At 46.3% G+C, this 19169-nt stretch overlaps 1 protein-coding gene across 2 annotated transcripts in view; it reads left to right on the plus strand.

The window, feature by feature from the left end:
* The first annotated feature begins 12197 nt into the window (after window positions 1-12197).
* The window catches only part of KIFAP3 (kinesin associated protein 3), a 562094-nt gene continuing 555122 nt past the window's right edge, over window positions 12198-19169 (plus strand). For both annotated transcript variants that reach the window (XM_069737137.1, XM_069737138.1), the window contains exon 1: window positions 12198-12497. In XM_069737137.1, coding sequence (XP_069593238.1) covers window positions 12466-12497 — 32 coding nt within the window. In that variant the 5' untranslated portion in view covers window positions 12198-12465. The remainder of the gene's footprint in view (window positions 12498-19169) is intronic.

Consider the following 19169-nt stretch of genomic DNA (forward strand, 5'->3'; position numbering starts at 1 on the left):
AACTGAGGCCGGCTCGCGGCCTAGCAATTTTTTCTTTTCCTGTGGACCTTCTGCTGCCTATCTGAGTTCCAGCACCATTAGCTGGTTCTTGGGAAGACAATCTTGACTAGGTCCCCCTGGTTCCAGCTGGTTCTCGGCAGTGTCTTTTGCTCTTGTACCTTCTGCTCCCCATCCTGGTTCCAGCACCGTCAGCTGGTTCCGGGCAGAGCCTTTGGCTTATGTACCTCCTTCTGGGTATCCGAGTTCCACCAACGTCAGGTGGTAATGGTAGTGCTTTGTGGCATGGGTACTGTTATGATCCAGTGACCTTGGAGCCGCATGAAACTTTCTCTGGAGTAGGTGGTAACTGTACTGACCGCAAATCCTGAACTAACACAGCAACTAGAAGTAGCCGTGGGGTGTGCCTAACAAACCCTAGACACCTCGACACAGCCGGAGGACTAAATACCCCTATAGATGAAAATAGGAATTCTACCTTGCCTCAGAGCAGAACCCCAAAGGATAGGCAGCCCCCCACGAATATTGACTGTGAGTAGGAGAGGAAAGACACACGCAGGCAGAAAACAGGATTTAGCAAAAGAGGCCACTCTAGCTAAAATAGGAAAGGATAGGACAGAATACTAAGTGTTATGAACAGGTGATTCAGAACCACAATGGACCTAGTGGTTAAGAGCACACAAAGTGACCTGATAGTTACTAACATAGGACGAGCTCTGAGACGTGGGAACTCTGCTGACCGCAATCCTTAATCCTATCAAACCACACTAGAGGTAGCCGTGGATTGCGCCTAACGCTCCCTATGCAACTCGGCACAGCCTGAGAAACTAGCTAGCCCTGAAGATAGAAAAATAAGCCTACCTTGCCTCAGAGAAATTCCCCAAAGGAAAAGGCAGCCCCCCACATATAATGACTGTGAGTAAAGATGAAAATACAAACACAGAGATGAAAGAGATTTTAGCAAAGTGAGACCCGACTTACTGAATAGACCGAGGATAGTAAAGATAGCTTTGCGGTCAGCACAAAAACCTACAAACAACCACGCAGAGGGGCAAAAAGACCCTCCGCACCGACTAACGGTACGGAGGTGCTCCCTCTGCGTCTCAGAGCTTCCAGCAAGCAAGAAAAACCAATATAGCAAGCTGGACCGAAAATATAGCAAACAAAAGTAACACAAGCAAAACTTAGCTTATGCAGGGCAGACAGGCCACAAGAACGATCCAGGAGAAAGCAAGACCAATACTGGAACATTGACTGGAGGCCAGGAACAAAGAACTAGGTGGAGTTAAATAGAGCAGCACCTAACGACTTAACCTCGTCACCTGAGGAAGGAAACTCAGAAGCCGCGGCCCCACTCACATCCACCAGAGGAAGCTCATAGACAGAACCAGCCGAAGTACCACTCATGACCACAGGAGGGAGGGAATTCACAACAACTAAGCGGTCAGTATTAAAACCCTTCCAAAAATATCCACAGCAGAAAATACAAAAAATTCCACCATCTAACTAAAGACGTGGAACGTATATCTGCAACTCCTGAGAATCCAACTAGACTGAGTAAATACTGACACAATCTAAGCTGGACAAGAAAAAACCAATGAATAGCACTGAATTATAAAGCACACAGCATGTGTGCCACAGAAACAAAACCAGACACTTATCTTTGCAGATTTGGCAGCAAGGCAGGAGGAACCAGATAGAGGTCCAACACCTCCCAGAAACCATTGACAACTGGCAAGGACTAATGAATCCTGCACACCTAAATACCCCAGTCAGAACTGCAATCAGCAGATACACCTGACCAGGACTGCAACCCAGGGACAACTGCATTACCACCTACAACCACCGGAGGGAGCCCTGTTATGACCTGGTGGTTAGGAGCACCCGACCTGATAGTTAAACTCATACAGGACGAGCTCTGGGATGTGGGAGCTCTGCTGACCGCAAGCCCTAATCCTATCGCACACACTAGAAATAGCCGTGGAGCGCTCCTGACGCTCCCTAGGCGCCTCGTGACAGCCTAAGGGCTAGCTAGCCCTAGAGAAGAAAATAAAGCCTACCTTGCCTCAGAGAAATTCCCCAAAGGAATAGGCAGCCCCCCACATGTAATGACTGTGAGTAAAGATGAAAGTCACAAACGCAGAAATGAGATAGGTTTCAGCAAAGGGAGGCACGACTTACTAAAAAGACAGAGGATAGGAAAGGAATCTTTGCGGTCAGCACAAAAACCTACAAAAGACCACGCAGAGTGTGCAAAAGGGTCCTCCGCACCGACTCACGGTGCGGGGGTGCCACCCTGCATCCCAGAGCTTCCAGCTAGCAAGACAAAATCAAGATAACCAGCTGGACAAAGAAACAAGAACAATAATAACAATCAGGAACTTAGCTTCTGCAGGAGAAGACAGGACACCAGACAGATCCAGGAGCGAACTGAACCAATGCTAAAACATTGACAGCTGGCATGGAGAAACGATCTGAGTGGAGTTAAATAGAGAAGCCAACCAAAGGATAAACCACGTCACCTGTGTAAGGAACCTCAGAAGCAGCAGCTCCACTCACAGCCACCAGAGGGAGCACACGGACCGAACTCACCGAAGTACCATTCATGACCACAGGAGGGAGCTCGACAACAGAATTCACAACAGAGCCCAAAGGCAGAATTCACAACAGGGTACCTCCTGCTTAGTAACCAAGTTCCAGTACCGTCAGCTGGTCCTCAGTCGTTCCATTGGCTCTTGCACCTTGCGCAACGCATCCGGGTTCCAGTACCATCACCTGGTTCTCGGTAGTGTCTTTGGCACGTTTACTCCCTCCTGCCCAGCCTTTTTCCAGCACGCCAGCATTTTCCGGGTAGTGTCAAGGTCACTTAGACTCCAAAACGTTGTCCTGTCGTGTTGCGGTCGGGTTAGCTGACTCCATGGTGCCTGCAGCTTAGGTGCTTCCTATGTGGGCTGCGGGAAGTGGCAATCAAGGCTGGTTCCATAGTGCCAATAGGACAAGCTCCCCTGTAGGACTGTGGGTTTTCGGTAACTGCGGCCGGCTTGCGGCCTAGCACTTTTTTCTTTTTCTTGGGAACCTTCTGCTGCCTATCTGAATTCCAGCACTGTTAGCTGGTTCTTGGGAAGACAATCTTGACTAGGTCCCCCTGGTTCCAGCACCGTCAGCTGGTTCTGGGCAGAGCCTTTGGCTTAGGTACCTCCTTCTGGGTATCCGAGTTCCACCAACGTCAGGTGGTCCTTGGTAGTGCTTTGTGGCACAGGTACCTCCTGTTTAGTAACTGGTTTCCAGTACTGTCAGCTGGTCCTCGGTCATGCCATTGGCTCTTCTACATTCGGGTAGCCATCCGGGTTCCAGTACCGTCAGCTGGTTCTCGGCAGTTCCTCAGCCTTCTTGTACCTTCTGCTACATTTCCAAGTTCAAGACCCTAAAGATGAAGTCCGAGAAGGAGAAGAACAAGAAGCTGCAGAACAAAAAGCAGAAGAACATTAACCATAAGACTGAAAATCAGAGCAAAAGATATTATCTAAATTATAAGCAGAAGAAGACTAAGCAGTGTATGGGGGTGAGTCCGTTCCTCCTCGTGGTGCCCCTGGAAAAAACCTGCTGCTGCAGGCCAAATTGAACGCGGACAAATCCTGTTGTAAATCTTTTGTGACAGGCAGAACGGAAGGTCTAATCTTCAAACTTTTATAGATAACAACTACAAGAATGCCTGTCACAAATAAGAATATGATGAAGAAGAAGATGAAGAAGTAGAATATGAAGAAGAATGAGAGTTGAATGAGAATATGAAGAATTTAAACAAAAAGAATAACACAGGTCAACAAAAAAAATTTTTTTTTCTGGTGTCCAAAATATTTTAATGAATTTGGGGTATTTTTGGGGTGCTGATTCTGAATATGCTATCAGTTTTGCCAGATTGGCTCAAGTTTTTGAGATTTTTGGTATCTTATTTATAGCACTTGTTGGTAAATGCGACGCATCATCTCATTAATTTCTTTGGATTAGTGTTGTGAATTCTGTGGCTGAGTTCACTTCTGTGGTCACAAGTGGTATTGCAGTCTCTGGGCTTCCTCCCTCAGGTGTTTTGGTGAGCTCGTTGGCTGCCTTGCTATTTAGCTCCACCTGAGTCTGTCTTCCTTGCTCCTTGTCAATGTTCCAGTGTTGGATCTGAGCTACTGCATCTTTCCTTGGGCCTGCTGCTCTGCTAGATAAGTGCTTCTAGTTTGTTTTCTGTTTTTTCTGTCCAGCTTGCTATTAACTTTTGCTGGAAGCTCTGAGAAGCAAAGGGGTGCACCGCCGTGCTGTTAGTTCGGCACGGTGGGTCTTTTTGCCCCTTTGCGTGGTTTTCGTTTTAGGGTTTTTTGTAGACTGCATAGTTCTCTTTGCTATCCTCGCTCTGTCTAGAATATCGGGCCTCACTTTGCTGAATCTATTTCATTCCTACGTTTGTCTTTTCATCTTGCTAACAGTCATTATATGTGGGGGGCTGCCTATTCCTTTGGGGTATTTCTCTGAGGTAAGTCAGGCTTGTATTTCTATCTTCAGGCTAGTCAGCTCCTCAGGCAGTGCCGAGTTGCATAGGTAGTTATAGGCGCAATCCACTGCTGCTTATAGTTGTGTGAGGATAGATCAGGTACTGCAGTCTACAGAGATTCCACGTCTCAGAGCTCGTCCTATTGTTTTTGGTTATTGCCAGATCTCTGTATGTGCGCTGATTACTGCACGCTGTGTTGCCTGATTGCCAGCCATAACAGATTAGTACTTGAACTGAGCAGTTCTCAATATAGTTTTGTGTTAATTAGTGTTCTAAAAGTTTGTTCATAGCTTGATTTTTGCACTAACTTTATGTTGTTGTCTGTTTTCCAGTGAAAAGCATGAACTCATCAAGAAGAAGTTGTCTTAACGATCCAGACTCATTCTGTTACATTTGTGGTGAATACACACTGCCAATACACACTTCATCATCATCAGGTGGGGGAAGGTCAGGTAACATGGTAACCACAGGTACAGGCACATCTTCACAATGAGGGACAGGCCTTCTTGCAGATTCCATGTTAGGTTACTCCCATTTTCGTTTCTTATGCTTATTGAATCCTTGCACTTGCACTGCACAGAAATAACAGTCATCATGATGATTTTTTTGCTCTCTCCACACCATTGGAACACCAAATTTGAAGCTTTTTCTTTGTCCTTTGCTCCATTTTCGTAATAATTCGATACATGCTTTGCACACTATGTGTGGTGCCCAAAACTTGTCTTGGTCCCCAAGCATAACCCCAAAATAGGCAAAATACACTTTTTTTACGAAGTCTGTTATGTTTCTTCTATGTTTTGGCAGTGTGTATTCACCACAAATGTAACAGAATGAGTCTGGATCGTTAAGACAACTTCTTCTTGATGAGTTCATGCTTTTCACTGGAAAACAGACAACAACATAAAGTTAGTGCAAAAATCAAGCTATGAACAAACTTTTAGAACACTAATTAACACAAAACTATATTGAGAACTGCTCAGTTCAAGTACTAATCCAAAGAAATTAATGAGATGATGCGTTGCATTTACCAACAAGTGCTATAAATAAGATACCAAAAATCTCAAAAACTTGAGCCAATCTGGCAAAACAGATGACATATTCAGAATCAGCAGCCCAAAGTTACCCTAAATTCGATGAAATATCTTTGGCACCAAAAATGCTGTTGACCAGTGATAGGAAGAAGGTGAAAAAGAAGATGAATAAGGTGAAGAAGAAGTTGATGAAAAAGATGCTGCTGCTGAGGATGATGAAGAAGAAAGTGTGGGAGAAGTAAAAAAATAGGTGCAGTGCATGGAAGTAGTGAAACATAAATATCTGACAAAATATAAAAAATCTAAACATAGATACATACATATCTTTGTAACTCCGAACGTCTTAAAAAAAAATTAATTCCAGTTGATTGGGCTAAACCTCTATGCCTTTAATGTCTCCTCCACCTCCCCTGATACATTCTACGTTATTCTTTGTTGTTTTCCTTCATGTGGAGTTAACCTACAAGGAAAGAAAGGGTTTGTTTTAATTCCGATATTTTTGTCCCATTGACTTGCATTGGTATCGGGTATCGGCGATATCCGATATTTTTTCGATATCGGCCGATCCAATCTGATACCGATATTTCCGAATATCGGAAGGTATCGCTCAACACTAGCGGTAAGACATTATCTGTAACTGTGCAGTGATCTGTTATATGTTCTGTAGGGCTGGTATCTACCACTGACCATATGATGGTAATATGCATGTTGGTCTTTATATAGAGACTAGATGGTGGCCCGATTCTAACGCATCGGGTATTCTAGAATATGCATATCCACGTAGTATATTGCCCAGCCACGTAGTATATTGCCAAGCCACGTAGTATATTGTCCAGTGACGTAGTATATTGCCCAGCCACATAGTATATTGCACAGTCACGTAGTATATTGCCCAGTCACGTAGTATATTGCTCAGCCATGTAGTATATTGCCCAACCACGTAGTATATTGTCCAGCCACATAGTATATTGCCCAGCCACATAGTATATTGAACAGCCACGTAGTATATTGCCCAGCCACGTAGTATATTGCCCAGTCACGTAGTATATTGCCCAGTCACGTAGTATATTGCCCAGTGATGTAGTATATTGCCCAGCCACGTAGTATATTGCCCAGCCACGTAGTATATTGCCTAGTGATGTAGTATATTGCGCAGCCATATAGTATATTGCCCAGTTACGTAGTATATTGCGCAGCCACGTATATTGCCCAGTGACGTAGTATACAGCACAGAGCCACATAGTATATTGCACAGCGACGTAGTATACAACACAGAGCCACGTAGTATATTGGCCAGTCACGTAGTATATTGACCAGTTACGTAGTATATTGCCCAGTGACGTAGTATACAGCACAGAGCCACGTAGTATATTGCCCAGTGACATAGTATACAGCACAGAGCCACATAGTATATTGCCCAGTTACGTAGTATATTGCCCAGTGACGTAGTATACAGCACAGAGCCACGTAGTATATTGGCCAGTCACGTAGTATATTGCCCAGTGACGTAGTATACAGCACAGAGCCACGTAGTATATTGCACAGCGAAGTAGTATACAGCACAGAGCCACGTAGTATGTTGCCCAGTCACGTAGTATATTGCCCAGTTACGTAGTATATTGCCCAGTGACGTAGTACACAGCACAGAGCCATGTAGTATATTGCACAGCGAAGTAGTATACAGCACAGAGCCACGTAGTATATTGGCCAGTCACGTAGTATATTGCCCAGTTACGTAGCATATTGCCCAGTGACGTAGTATACAGCACAGAGCCACGTAGTATATTGCACAGCAAAGTAGTATACAGCACAGAGCCACGTAGTATATTGCCCAGCTACGTAGTATATTGCCCAGCCAGGTTTGTCACAGGTTAAAAAATAAACATATTCTCACCTTTCCGAGGGCCCCTTGTAGTCCACGGCAGCTTCCGGTCCCAGGGTTGGTATGAGTGCAGGACCTGTGATGACGTCGCGGTCACATGACCGTGGCGTCATGGCAGGTCTTTCTAGCGCCGGCGCGCAGGGCCTGTGATGTCGCGGTCACATGACCGTGACGTCATGGCAGGTCCTTCTCCCATATCATCTTTGCCACCAGAACCTGCAACGGAAGATGGCGGTCGGCGCGAGCGGCTCAACGAACTACAGAGGGTGAGTTGTTATGGCTGGCAATCAGGCAACACAGCGTGCAGTAATCAGCGCACATACAGAGATCTGGCAATAACCAAAAACAATAGGACGAGCTCTGAGACGTGGAATCTCTGTAGACTGCAGTACCTGATCTATCCTCACACAACTATAAGCAGCAGTGGATTGCGCCTATCAACTACCTATGCAACTCGGCACTGCCTGAGGAGCTGACTAGCCTGAAGATAGAAATACAAGCCTGACTTACCTCAGAGAAATACCCCAAAGGAATAGGCAGCCCCCCACATATAATGACTGTTAGCAAGATGAAAAGACAAACGTAGGAATGAAATAGATTCAGCAAAGTGAGGCCCGATATTCTAGACAGAGCGAGGATAGCAAAGAGAACTATGCAGTCTACAAAAAACCCTAAAACGAAAACCACGCAAAGGGGCAAAAAGACCCACCGTGCCGAACTAACAGCACGGCGGTGCACCCCTTTGCTTCTCAGAGCTTCCAGCAAAAGTTAATAGCAAGCTGGACAGAAAAAACAGAAAACAAACTAGAAGCACTTATCTAGCAGAGCAGCAGGCCCAAGGAAAGATGCAGTAGCTCAGATCCAACACTGGAACATTGACAAGGAGCAAGGAAGACAGACTCAGGTGGAGCTAAATAGCAAGGCAGCCAACGAGCTCACCAAAACACCTGAGGGAGGAAGCCCAGAGACTGCAATACCACTTGTGACCACAGAAGTGAACTCAGCCACAGAATTCACAACAGTGAGTATAGCAGGTTTTTTTTATTATTTTAAACATTACATTTTTTACTATTGATGCTGCATAGGCAGCGTCAATAGTAAAAAGTTGGGAACACACAGGGTTAATAGCGGCGGTAACGGAGTGCGTTACTCGCGGCATAACGCGGTCCGTTACCGCCGGTATTAACCTTGTGTTAGCGGTGACCGGAGGGGAGTATGCGGGCGACAGGCACTGACCGCGGGGAGTAAGGAGCGGCCATTTTCTTCCGGACTGTGCTCGTCGCTGATTGGTCGCGGCAGCCATGACAGGCAGCTGGCGAGACCAATCAGCGAATGAATAACCATGACAGAAGTACAGACAGACGGAAGTGAACCTTAGACAATTATATAGTAGATTAGCTACAGTAATAGTGCGGTCATCTGCTGAGGTTCTCCTCCACTATTAGGCTGGCGTCACACTCAGCGTAAGACAATACGGTCCGTATATTTACGGCCGTAATACGCTGAAAAGTCCCCAAAATAGTGGTCTGTAGCTCCTCCGTAGGCAGGGTGTTTCAGCGTTTTTTGCGCATGGCATCCTCCGTATGTAATCCGTATGGCATCCGTACTGCGTGTTTTTCTCGCAGGCTTGCAAAACCGACATACGGCTATACAAGGGATCCATGTGTAAAAAAACCCAAAAACCCATATATACTCTCTCTCTCTCTCTATATATATGTCAGTAGACACATATATGTATATATATTATTACTTCATACAGCGCTAGATAGCTTTAAAGCCGGTAATTCAATTGCTATCTCCTTCCTAAACCCGACATGATATGAGACCTGGTTTACATACAGTAAACCATCTCATATCACCATTTTTTTTGCATATTCCACACTACTAATGTTAGTAGTGTGTATATGCAAAATTTGGCCGTTCTAGCTATTAAATTAAAGGGTTAAATGGCGGAAAAAATTGGCGTGGGCTCCCGCGCAATTTTCTCCGCCAGAGTAGTAAAGCCAGTGACTGAGGGCGCCCTCACCGCAAATGAAGGTAAATATAGGTCATTGACCTACATTACCTTCATTCCCTGGGGTTTTGCAGCAAGGAGCAGCGCTGCATTAGCAGAGCTCCTGGCTGCAAAATGTTTTAACCCCTTCAGATGGATTTACATCGTGGGACCTTACAGATCTTCGGAAAGTATGTATATTGTTGGTTTATTATTTTTACTTTGTTACAGATCGAGGGTCTTCAGAAGGATTGAGCGTAGAATAAATTATTACAACAACCTTTGTTTTTATTTCATTAAAATAATTTTAAATAATGTGTGTTTTTTTAACCCATTACTAGTATTGGATTAATAATGGATAGGTGTCATAATTGACGCCTCTCCATTATTAATTTGGCTTAATGTCACCTTACAATAGCAAGGTGGCATTAACCCTTCATTACCCCATATCTCACGGCTACACGGGAATGGGAAGAGAGTGGCCAAGTGCCAGAATAGGCGCATCTTCCAGATGTGCCTTTTCTGGGGTGGCTGGGGGCAGATGTTTTTAGCCAGGGGGGGCCAATAACCATGGACCCTCTCCAGGCTATTAATATCTGCCCTCAGTCACTGGCTTTACTACTCTGGCGGAGAAAATTGCGCGGGAGCCCACGCCAATTTTTTCCGCCATTTAACCCTTTATTTTAATAGCTAGAACGGCCAAATTTTGCACATACACACTACTAACATTAGTAGTGTGTAATACGCAAAAAAAATGGTGATATGACATGGTTTACTGTATGTAAACCATGTCTCAAATCATATCGGGTTTAGGAAGGAGATAGCAAAAGCCGGCAATTGAATTACCGGCTTTAAAGCTATCTAGCGCTGTATGAAATATTAATATATATACATATATGTGTCTCACTGACATATATATATACCTATTCTATGTGTACACATTTATTCTACCTATTCTACTGTAAGCTGTCAGTGTGATTTTACTGTACACCGCACTGAATTGCCGGCTTTTCTATAGAACACCGCTGCGTATTTCTCGCAAGTCACACTGCTGGTCTGTGTGTAATCCGTATTTTTGGGGCTTCCATAGACTTTCATTGGCTTTTTTTGCGCAATACGGTGACAAACGCAGCTTGCTGCTATTTTCTACGGCCGTAGAAAGCCGTATAATACTGATCAGTAAAATACGGCAGATAGGAGCAGGGGCATAGAGAATAATTGGGACGTTTGTTAGGCGTGTTTTACGGACGTATTTTATGCGCTCAGACGTCCGTAAAACTCGCTAGTGTGACGCCGGCCTTAGAGCGCGTCACCCAGTTATAATCAAGGTTACCTGGTTAGGGGCCCGCTCAGAAGCTTCGCCCCCCCTGATCCAAAACCCTAGCTACGCCTCTGATGGTGAGTATATACTGTATGTATATGTATGTACTGCATATGTGAGTTTTTTTTTTTTTTACACTTGAACACAGTAGCCGAATGATAGGACAACTGGTGTCCCATCATCCGGCTAGCTGTCACTGTAGCAGGCATAGCCGGATGGGACTAGTAGTCCCATCGGACGATGCCTGCCTACACACAGCCGCGCACACACACAGCCCCGCAGACACGCACAACTCCGCACACAGCCTCCGCCCACACACTTTTCCCTATCTGCAGCATTTCTCGCACCCAGCTCCTGACACAATGGTAGTCAATGGGTGCAGAAACGCTGCAGATCCACAAAGAATTGACATGCTGTGGAAAATAAAACGCTGCTAATCTGCGCCTTTTTTTCCGCAGCATGTGCACACCAATTGTCAACTTCCCATTGACTAACATTGCTTGTGCACTACACTGCAGATTTGATGCAATTCCGCACGTCCAGAAACGCTGTGGATCCGCATCAGAATCTGCAACGTGTGCACATAGCCTGGCATCCATCATGTCTCAGGGAATAGCACTGGGTTTGGCTTTTACTGGAAAAAAAAACCCTTTTGAAAGGTTTCCAAGGACATCATCGCCCCTGTCCAGCTGTGCGCAGCACCACTCACTGCACAGCCGCAGTACCTCACAGAGCGATGGTCACCAGTGGTGCTGCTCCTAACGTCACCACTCACTGCACAGCCACAGTACCTCACAGAGCTATGGTCACCAGTCGTGCTGCTCCTAACATCACCACTCACTGCACAGCCGCAGTACCTCACAGAGCTATGGTCACCAATGATGCCGCTCCTAACGTCACCAGTCACTGCACAGCCGCAGTACCTCACAGAGCTATGGTCACCAGTGGTGCTGCTCCTAACGTCACCACTCACTGCACAGCCGCAGTACCTCACAGAGCTATGGTCAGCAGTGGTGCCGCTCCTAACGTCACCACTCACTGCACAGCCGCAGTACCTCACAGAGCTATGGTCACCAGTGGTGCTGCTACTAACGTCACCAGTCACTGCACAGCCGCAGTACCTCACAGAGCTATGGTCAGCAGTGGTGCCGCTCCTAACGTCACCAGTCACTGCACAGCCACAGTACCTCACAGAGCTATGGTCACCAGTGGTGCCGCTCCTAACGTCACCAGTCACTGCACAGCCACAGTACCTCACAGAGCTATGGTCACCAGTGGTGCCGCTCCTAACGTCACCAGTCACTGCACAGCCGCAGTACCTCACAGAGCTATGGTCACCAATGATGCCGCTCCTAACGTCACCAGTCACTGCACAGCCGCAGTACCTCACAGAGCTATGGTCACCAGTGGTGCCGCTCCTAACGTCACCAGTCACTGCACAGCCGCAGTACCTCACAGAGCTATGGTCACCAGTGGTGCCGCTCCTAACGTCACCAGTCACCCACCACAGTGCACACAGCACCGAACTCCGCCCCATCTACACGGCCGGCAGAATAGCGTCATGTGACCGTGACGTCACGCCAGGCCTTTCATCCTAGAAGCAGGCTGCTGTATCCTCCTGGAAACAACAACAAACTTCCCGTCATCCGGGCTACACGAGCGGCATCCTTGTGTGCTGACCGCCAGCAGGCCGCTTCCATAGACATGCAGTCCGAGGACGCCAGATACCTGAAGAGGTGACCGTACCGCGGGTGGGGAGGGCTCAGCCGCCGACATTGCTGCGCATTGCTCGGCATGTCTGATGGCTGTGTGGTGTATCGGAGCGGCTGCTAACAGTGACCGCTGCAACTGGCACAGAACCGTACTGCCATCATCCGGAGCAAGCAGCCAACATGGGTATTACACCCAGTAATGGCCGCACCAGAACAATGGGTGATCTGCTTTTTGGTGGGGAGATGGGCAGTGACATGGCGGCGGCACACGGCTGTCATCTGCTTTTATCTATCTATCCATCATCTGCTTCTATCTATCTATCACCTGCTAATATCTATCTATTATCTATTTATCTATCAATCATCTGCTATTATCTATATCTACATCTGCCAATATCTATTATCTATCATCTACTAAAGTTACCGTTACACTAACCGACTTACCAACGATCACGACCAGCGATACGACCTGGCCGTGATCGTTGGTAAGTCGTTGTGTGGTCGCTGGGGAGCTGTCACACAGACAGCTCTCCAGCAACCAACGATCAGGGGAACGACTTCGGCATCGTTGAAACTGTCTTCAACGATGCCGAAGTCCCCGGGTAAACAGGGTAAACATCGGGTTACTAAGTGCAGGGCCGCGCTTAGTAACCCGATATTTACCCTGGTTACCATTGTAAAAGTAAAAAAAACAGTACATACTCACATTCTGATGTCTGTCACGTCCCCCGGCATCCACAGGGTTAAAACTACTTTCGGTAGGAGCGCTGCTAATGCACGTGCTCCGGCCAAGAGCTTCCCTGCACTGACTGTCAGCACCGGCCGTAAAGCAGAGCACAGCGGTGACGTCACCGCTGTGCTCTGCTTTACGGCCAACGCTCACACAGTCAGTGCAGGGAAGCTCTCGGCCAGAGCGCGTGCATTAGCAGCGCTCTTGCCGAAAGCAGTTTTAACCCTGTGGATGCCGGGGGACGTGACAGACATCAGAAAGTGAGTATGTACTGTTTTTTTTTTTTAACTTTTACAATGGTAACCAGGGTAAATATCGGATTACTAAGCGTGGCCTTGCGCTTAGTAACCCGATATTTACCCTGGTTACAAGTGAACACATCGCTGGATCGGTGTCACACACGCCGATCCAGCGATGACTGCGGGTGATCAGCGACCAAAAAAAGGTCCTGATCATTCCCCAACGACCAACGATCTCCCAGCAGGGGCCTGATCGTTGGTTGCTGTCACACATAACGAGATCGTTAGCAGGATCGTTGCTACGTCACAAAAAGCGTGACATTGCAACGATATCGTTAACTAAATCGTTATGTGTGAAGGTACCTTAATATCTACTATCTATCTATCTCATATCTATCAACAGTATCTATTATCTGTCTATTTTTCTCTATCTATCCACATATCTTTCTTCTTTCTGTCTATTTACAGTTGTGCTCAAAAGTTCACATACCCGGGTAGAATTTTTGTTTTCTTGGCCTTTTATCAGAGAATATGAATGATAACACCAAAACTTTTTCTCCACTCATGGTTAGTGGTTGGATGAAGCCATTTATTGACATGGTACTGTGTTTTCTCTTTATAATCATAATGACAACCCAAAACATCCAAATGACCCTGAGCAAAAGTTCACATACCCCATTTCTTAAAACCTTGTATTTCCCCCTCTAACATCAATGACAGCTTGAAGTCTTTTGTGGTAGTTGTGGATGAGGTCCTTTATTTTCTCAGATGGTAAAGCTGCACACTCTTTTTGGCAAAAAGCCTCCAGTTCCTGTAACTTCCTGGGCTGTTTGGCATGAACTGCACGCTTGAGATCTCACCAGAATGGCTCAATGATGTCGAGGTCAAGAGACTGGGATGGCCACTACAGAATCTTCACTTTGTTCTGCTGTAACCAATGACAGGTCGACTTGGCCTTGTGTTTTTGATCGTTGTCATTTTGGAACATCCAAGTACGTCCCAAGCGCAGCTTCCGGGCTGATGATTGCAAATTTACCTCCATTATCTGCTGATAATGTGCTGCATTCATCTTTCCTTCAACTTCGACCAAGTTTTTTTTGCCATCCCCAAAAAATCAGTGATCCTCCTCTGGGCTTTAGAGTAGGAATGGTGTTTCTTTCATCCTAGGCCTTGTCACCTCTCTCCAAATGTAATGTTTATGGTTGAAGCCAAAAAGTTCAATTTTGGTCTCATCACTCCAAATTACCTTGTTCCAGACGTTTTGAGGCTTGTCTCTGTGCTGTTTTGCGTATTGTAGGCAAGATACTTTGTGGCATTTGCGCAGTAATGGCTTTTTTCTGGATACTCGACCATGCAGACCATTTTTCTTCAAGGGTCTCCTTATTGTGCATCTTGAAACAGCCACACTGCTAGCTTTCAGAGAATCCAGTATTTCAGCTGATGTTATTTGTGGGTTTTTCTTTGCATCCCGAACAATTTTTGTTGTCTTGTAGAAAGGTGAACCTTGGGCAAAGACTGAGGTCCCGAGCACTCTGGGAGAGGTTTTCATCCAGGATATCTCTGTACTTGGCTGCATTTACCATATTTTTCGGGCTATAAGACACACTTTTTCCCTTCCAAAATGTGGAGGAAAATGGGGGGTGCATCTTACAGTCTGGATGTATGGGTTCTGGCTGTGGTGGGAAGGTGGGGGAGCGGATTCAGTGGAGCATTGGGTCACAGGAGGCTGGAGCCTTCGGCTCCGTCTAACTCCTGTGCCCGCTGCTAAAAAAAAAAATGAATATGCACTGCATTCCATGCCCATGGGCATGGAGGGCAATGCATATTCATTGTTCTGGCATCCCTGGTATAAATGGCCCCATCAGGAAAGATTAAAAAAAAAATATTGCACTCACCTACACAGCGCTCCCTCGCAGCGTCCTGCTCCGATGCCAGCAGCTGCTTAATACTTGTAAGCAGTGCATAACATCCCTGCCATGCGCTGCTTACAAACATTAAGCAGCTGCTGGCATCGGAGCAGGACGCTGCGAGGGAGTGCCGTGTAGGTGAGTGTAATGTTTTTTTTTTTTTTTTTTTAAATCTTTCCTGATGGGGCCATGGATTCCAGGAGCGGGATGGGGCCAATTATAAAAGAAAAAGGATGGGACCAGTCAAACCAGGACCGTGATGGGGCCAATCATACCAGGATTGGGATGGGGACTTGCATACCAGGATAAGGATGGGGCCATGCTCACCAGGATAGGGATGAGGGAGCCATGCATACCAGGATAGGGGATATAACAGTACAGAATTGACCATTTTTTTGCTTCAGTTTTCTTTTCCTAATTTCCTCCTCTAAAACCTAGGTGCGTCTTATAGTCTGAAAAATACGGTATGTTTCCTTCAATGGCAACCAGTCGTCCTATCCCTGCATTTGAAAAACACCATCACAGCATGATGCTGCCACCACCATGTTTCACTGTTGGGATTGTATTGGGAAGGTGATGAGCAGTGCATGGTTTTCTCCACACTTACTGCTTAGGCTACTTTCACACATCAGGTTTTCGCTGTTAGGCTTAATCCGGCTAAATTTAACAAAAACAGATCCGGCGAATGTTGCCGCCGTATCCGTTTTTCCCATAGACTTGTATTAGTGCTGGATTGCGCCAGATGACATTGCGTTTCCTCCGTTTTTTGCTGGATTCGGCAAGTCTGCCATTTCCGGTTTTTGGAAAAAACATCCATAGCAACGTTTTTTGTCTCCGGCGAGAAAGCCGGAGGCGCCGGATTACGGTTTTTTAAACTGAGCATGCACCACATTTTTTTTAATCCAATTATCTGGATATACTATTCGGATCCGTCGAAAAAATGGATCCATCACATCAGTTTTTCACAATCTGCGCCAGATCCGTTTTTTTCCAACATTCACCAGATTGTGCCCGATGCAAAAAAACTGATGTGTGAAAGTAGCCTTAGAATTATCATCAAAATGGTCTATCTTTGTCTCATCAGACCAGAGAAATTATTTCTCATGGTCTGGGAGTCCTTCATGTGTTTTTTTTTTTTGTTTTTTTTTTAAGCAAACTCTATGCAGGTTTTCATATGTCTTGCACTGAGGAGAGGCTTCTGTCAGGCCACTCTGTCATAAAGGCCTGACTGGTGGAGGGTTGCAGTGATAGCTGACTTTGTGGAACTTTCTCCCATCTCCCTACTGCATCTCTGGAGCTCAGCCACAGTAATCTTGGGGTTCTTCTTTACCTCTCTCACCAAGGCTCTTCTCCCACAATTGCTCAGTTTGGCTGGATGGCCAGGTCTAGGAAGATTTCTGGTGGTCCCAAACTTCCATTTAACGATTATGGAGGCCACTGTTCTCTTAGGAACCTTGAGTACTGCAGAAATTCTTTTGTAACCTTGGCCAGATCTGTGCCTTACCTAGCCACTTGTCCCTGAGCTCCTTGGCTAGTTCCTTTGATCTCATGATTCTCATTTGGTCTGATATGCACTGTGAGCTGTGAGGTCTTAAGGTACTGTCACACTAGACGATATCGCTAGCGATCCGTGACGTTGCAGCGTCCTCGCTAGCGATATCGTCTAGTGTGACACGCAGCAGCGATCAGGCCCCTGCTGGGAGATCGCTGGTCGGGGAAGAAAGTCCAGAACTTTATTTCGTCGCTGGACTCCCCGTAGACATCGCTGAATCGGCGTGTGTGACACCGATTCAGCGATGTCTTCGCTGGTAACCAGGGTAAACATCGGGTAACTAAGCGCAGGGCCGCGCTTAGTAACCCGATGTTTACCCTGGTTACCATCCTAAAAGTAAAAAAACAAACACTACATACTTACCTACAGCCGTCTGTCCTCCAGCGCTGTGCTCTGCTCTCCTCCTGCTCTGGCTGTGAGCGTCGGTCAGCCGGAAAGCAGAGCGGTGACGTCACCGCTCTGCTTTCTGGCTGCCCGGCGCTCACAGCCAGACCAGAGAAGCAGAGCGCCGAGGACAGACAGCGGAAGGTAAGTATGTAGCGTTTGTTTTTTTACTTTTTAGGATGGTAACCAGGGTAAACATCGGGTTACTAAGCGCGGCCCTGCGCTTAGTTACCCGATGTTTACCCTGGTTACCGGGGACCTCGGGATCGTTGGTCGCTGGAGAGCTGTCTGTGTGACAGCTCTCCAGCGACCAAACAGCGACGCTGCAGCGATCCGGATCGTTGTCGGTATCGCTGCAGCGTCGCTATGTGTGACGGTACCTTTATATATAGACAGGTGTTTGCCTTTACGAATCAAGTCCTATCAGTTTAAATAAACCGTTAGTTCGGCACGGTGGTTTTTTTTTTTGCCCCCTTTGCGTGGTTTTGCTTTAGGGTTTTTTGTAGACTGCAAAGTTCGCTTTACTGTCCTCGCTCTGTCCTAGAATATCGGGCCCCACTTTGCTGAATCTATTTCATCCCTACGTTTTGTCTTTTCATCTTACTCACAGTCATTATATGTGGGGGGCTGCCTTTTCCTTTGGGGAATTTCTCTGGGGCAAGTCAGGCCTATTTTTCTATCTTCAGGCTAGCTAGTTTCTTAGGCTGTGCCGAGTTGCCTAGGTAGTTGTTAGGCGCAATCCACAGCCGCTTTTAGTTGTGTTTAGGATAGGATCAGGTGTGCAGTCTACAGAGTTTCCACGTCTCAGATCTCGTTCTTGTATTTTTGGGTATTTGTCAGATCACTGTGTGCGCTGTGATCGCTAAGCACACTGTGTTTCTGGATTGCCTTCATAACACCTGTCATTAGCAAACATAACAGATATTGTTAACGATATCGTTGCTATTTGTGACGTAGCAACGATATCGTTAATGAAATCGTTATGTGTGACAGCGACCAACGATCAGGCCCCTGCTGGGAGATCGTTGGTCGCTGAATAAAGTCCAGAACTTTATTTCGTCGCTGGACTCCCTGGAGACATCGCTGGATCGGCGTGTGTGACACCGATCCAGCGATGTCTTCACTGGTAACCAGGGTAAACATCGGGTAACTAAGCGCAGGGCCGCGCTTAGTAACCCGATGTTTACCCTGGTTACCATGCTAAAAGTAAAAAAAAACAAACACTAGATACTTACCTAACGCTGTCTGTCCTCCAGCGCTGTGCTGTGTGTTTTAAATAAACACAGCTGGAATCCAATGAAGGAGTAAAACCATCTCAAGGAGGATCACAAGGAAATGGACAGCATGTGACTTAAATATGATTGTCTGAGCAAAGGGTCTGAATACTTATGACCATGTGATATTTCGGTTTTTCTTTTTAAATAAATTTGTAAAAATTTCTACATTTCTGTTTTTTTTTTTTTTCTTTCAAGATGGGGTGCAGTGTACATTAAAGGGAATCTGTCACCCCAAAATTGGCGTACAAACTAAAGGTACCGTCACATTAAGCGACGCTGCAGCGATATAGACAACGAGCCGATCGCTGCAGCGTTGCTGTTTAGGTCGCTATAGAGACGTCAAACACGGCAACACCAGAACGATGCAGGAGCGATCCAGTGACGTACTTATCGTTCTCGCTGGTTGTTAGCTCCATGTAAAAACATTGCTGGCATCGTTGCTTTTGCTGTCAAACATGACGAATCATGCCGACCTGACGACCAAATAAAGTTCCGGACTTCTAGCTACGACCAGCGATGTCACAGTGGATCCTGATCGCTGCTGCATGTCAAACACAACGAGATCGCTATCCAGGACGCTGCAACGTCACGGATCGTTGTCGTTCTC

The sequence above is a fragment of the Ranitomeya imitator genome, chromosome 8 (genome assembly GCF_032444005.1).
Source record: "Ranitomeya imitator isolate aRanImi1 chromosome 8, aRanImi1.pri, whole genome shotgun sequence".
NCBI classification, from domain to species: domain Eukaryota; kingdom Metazoa; phylum Chordata; class Amphibia; order Anura; family Dendrobatidae; genus Ranitomeya; species Ranitomeya imitator.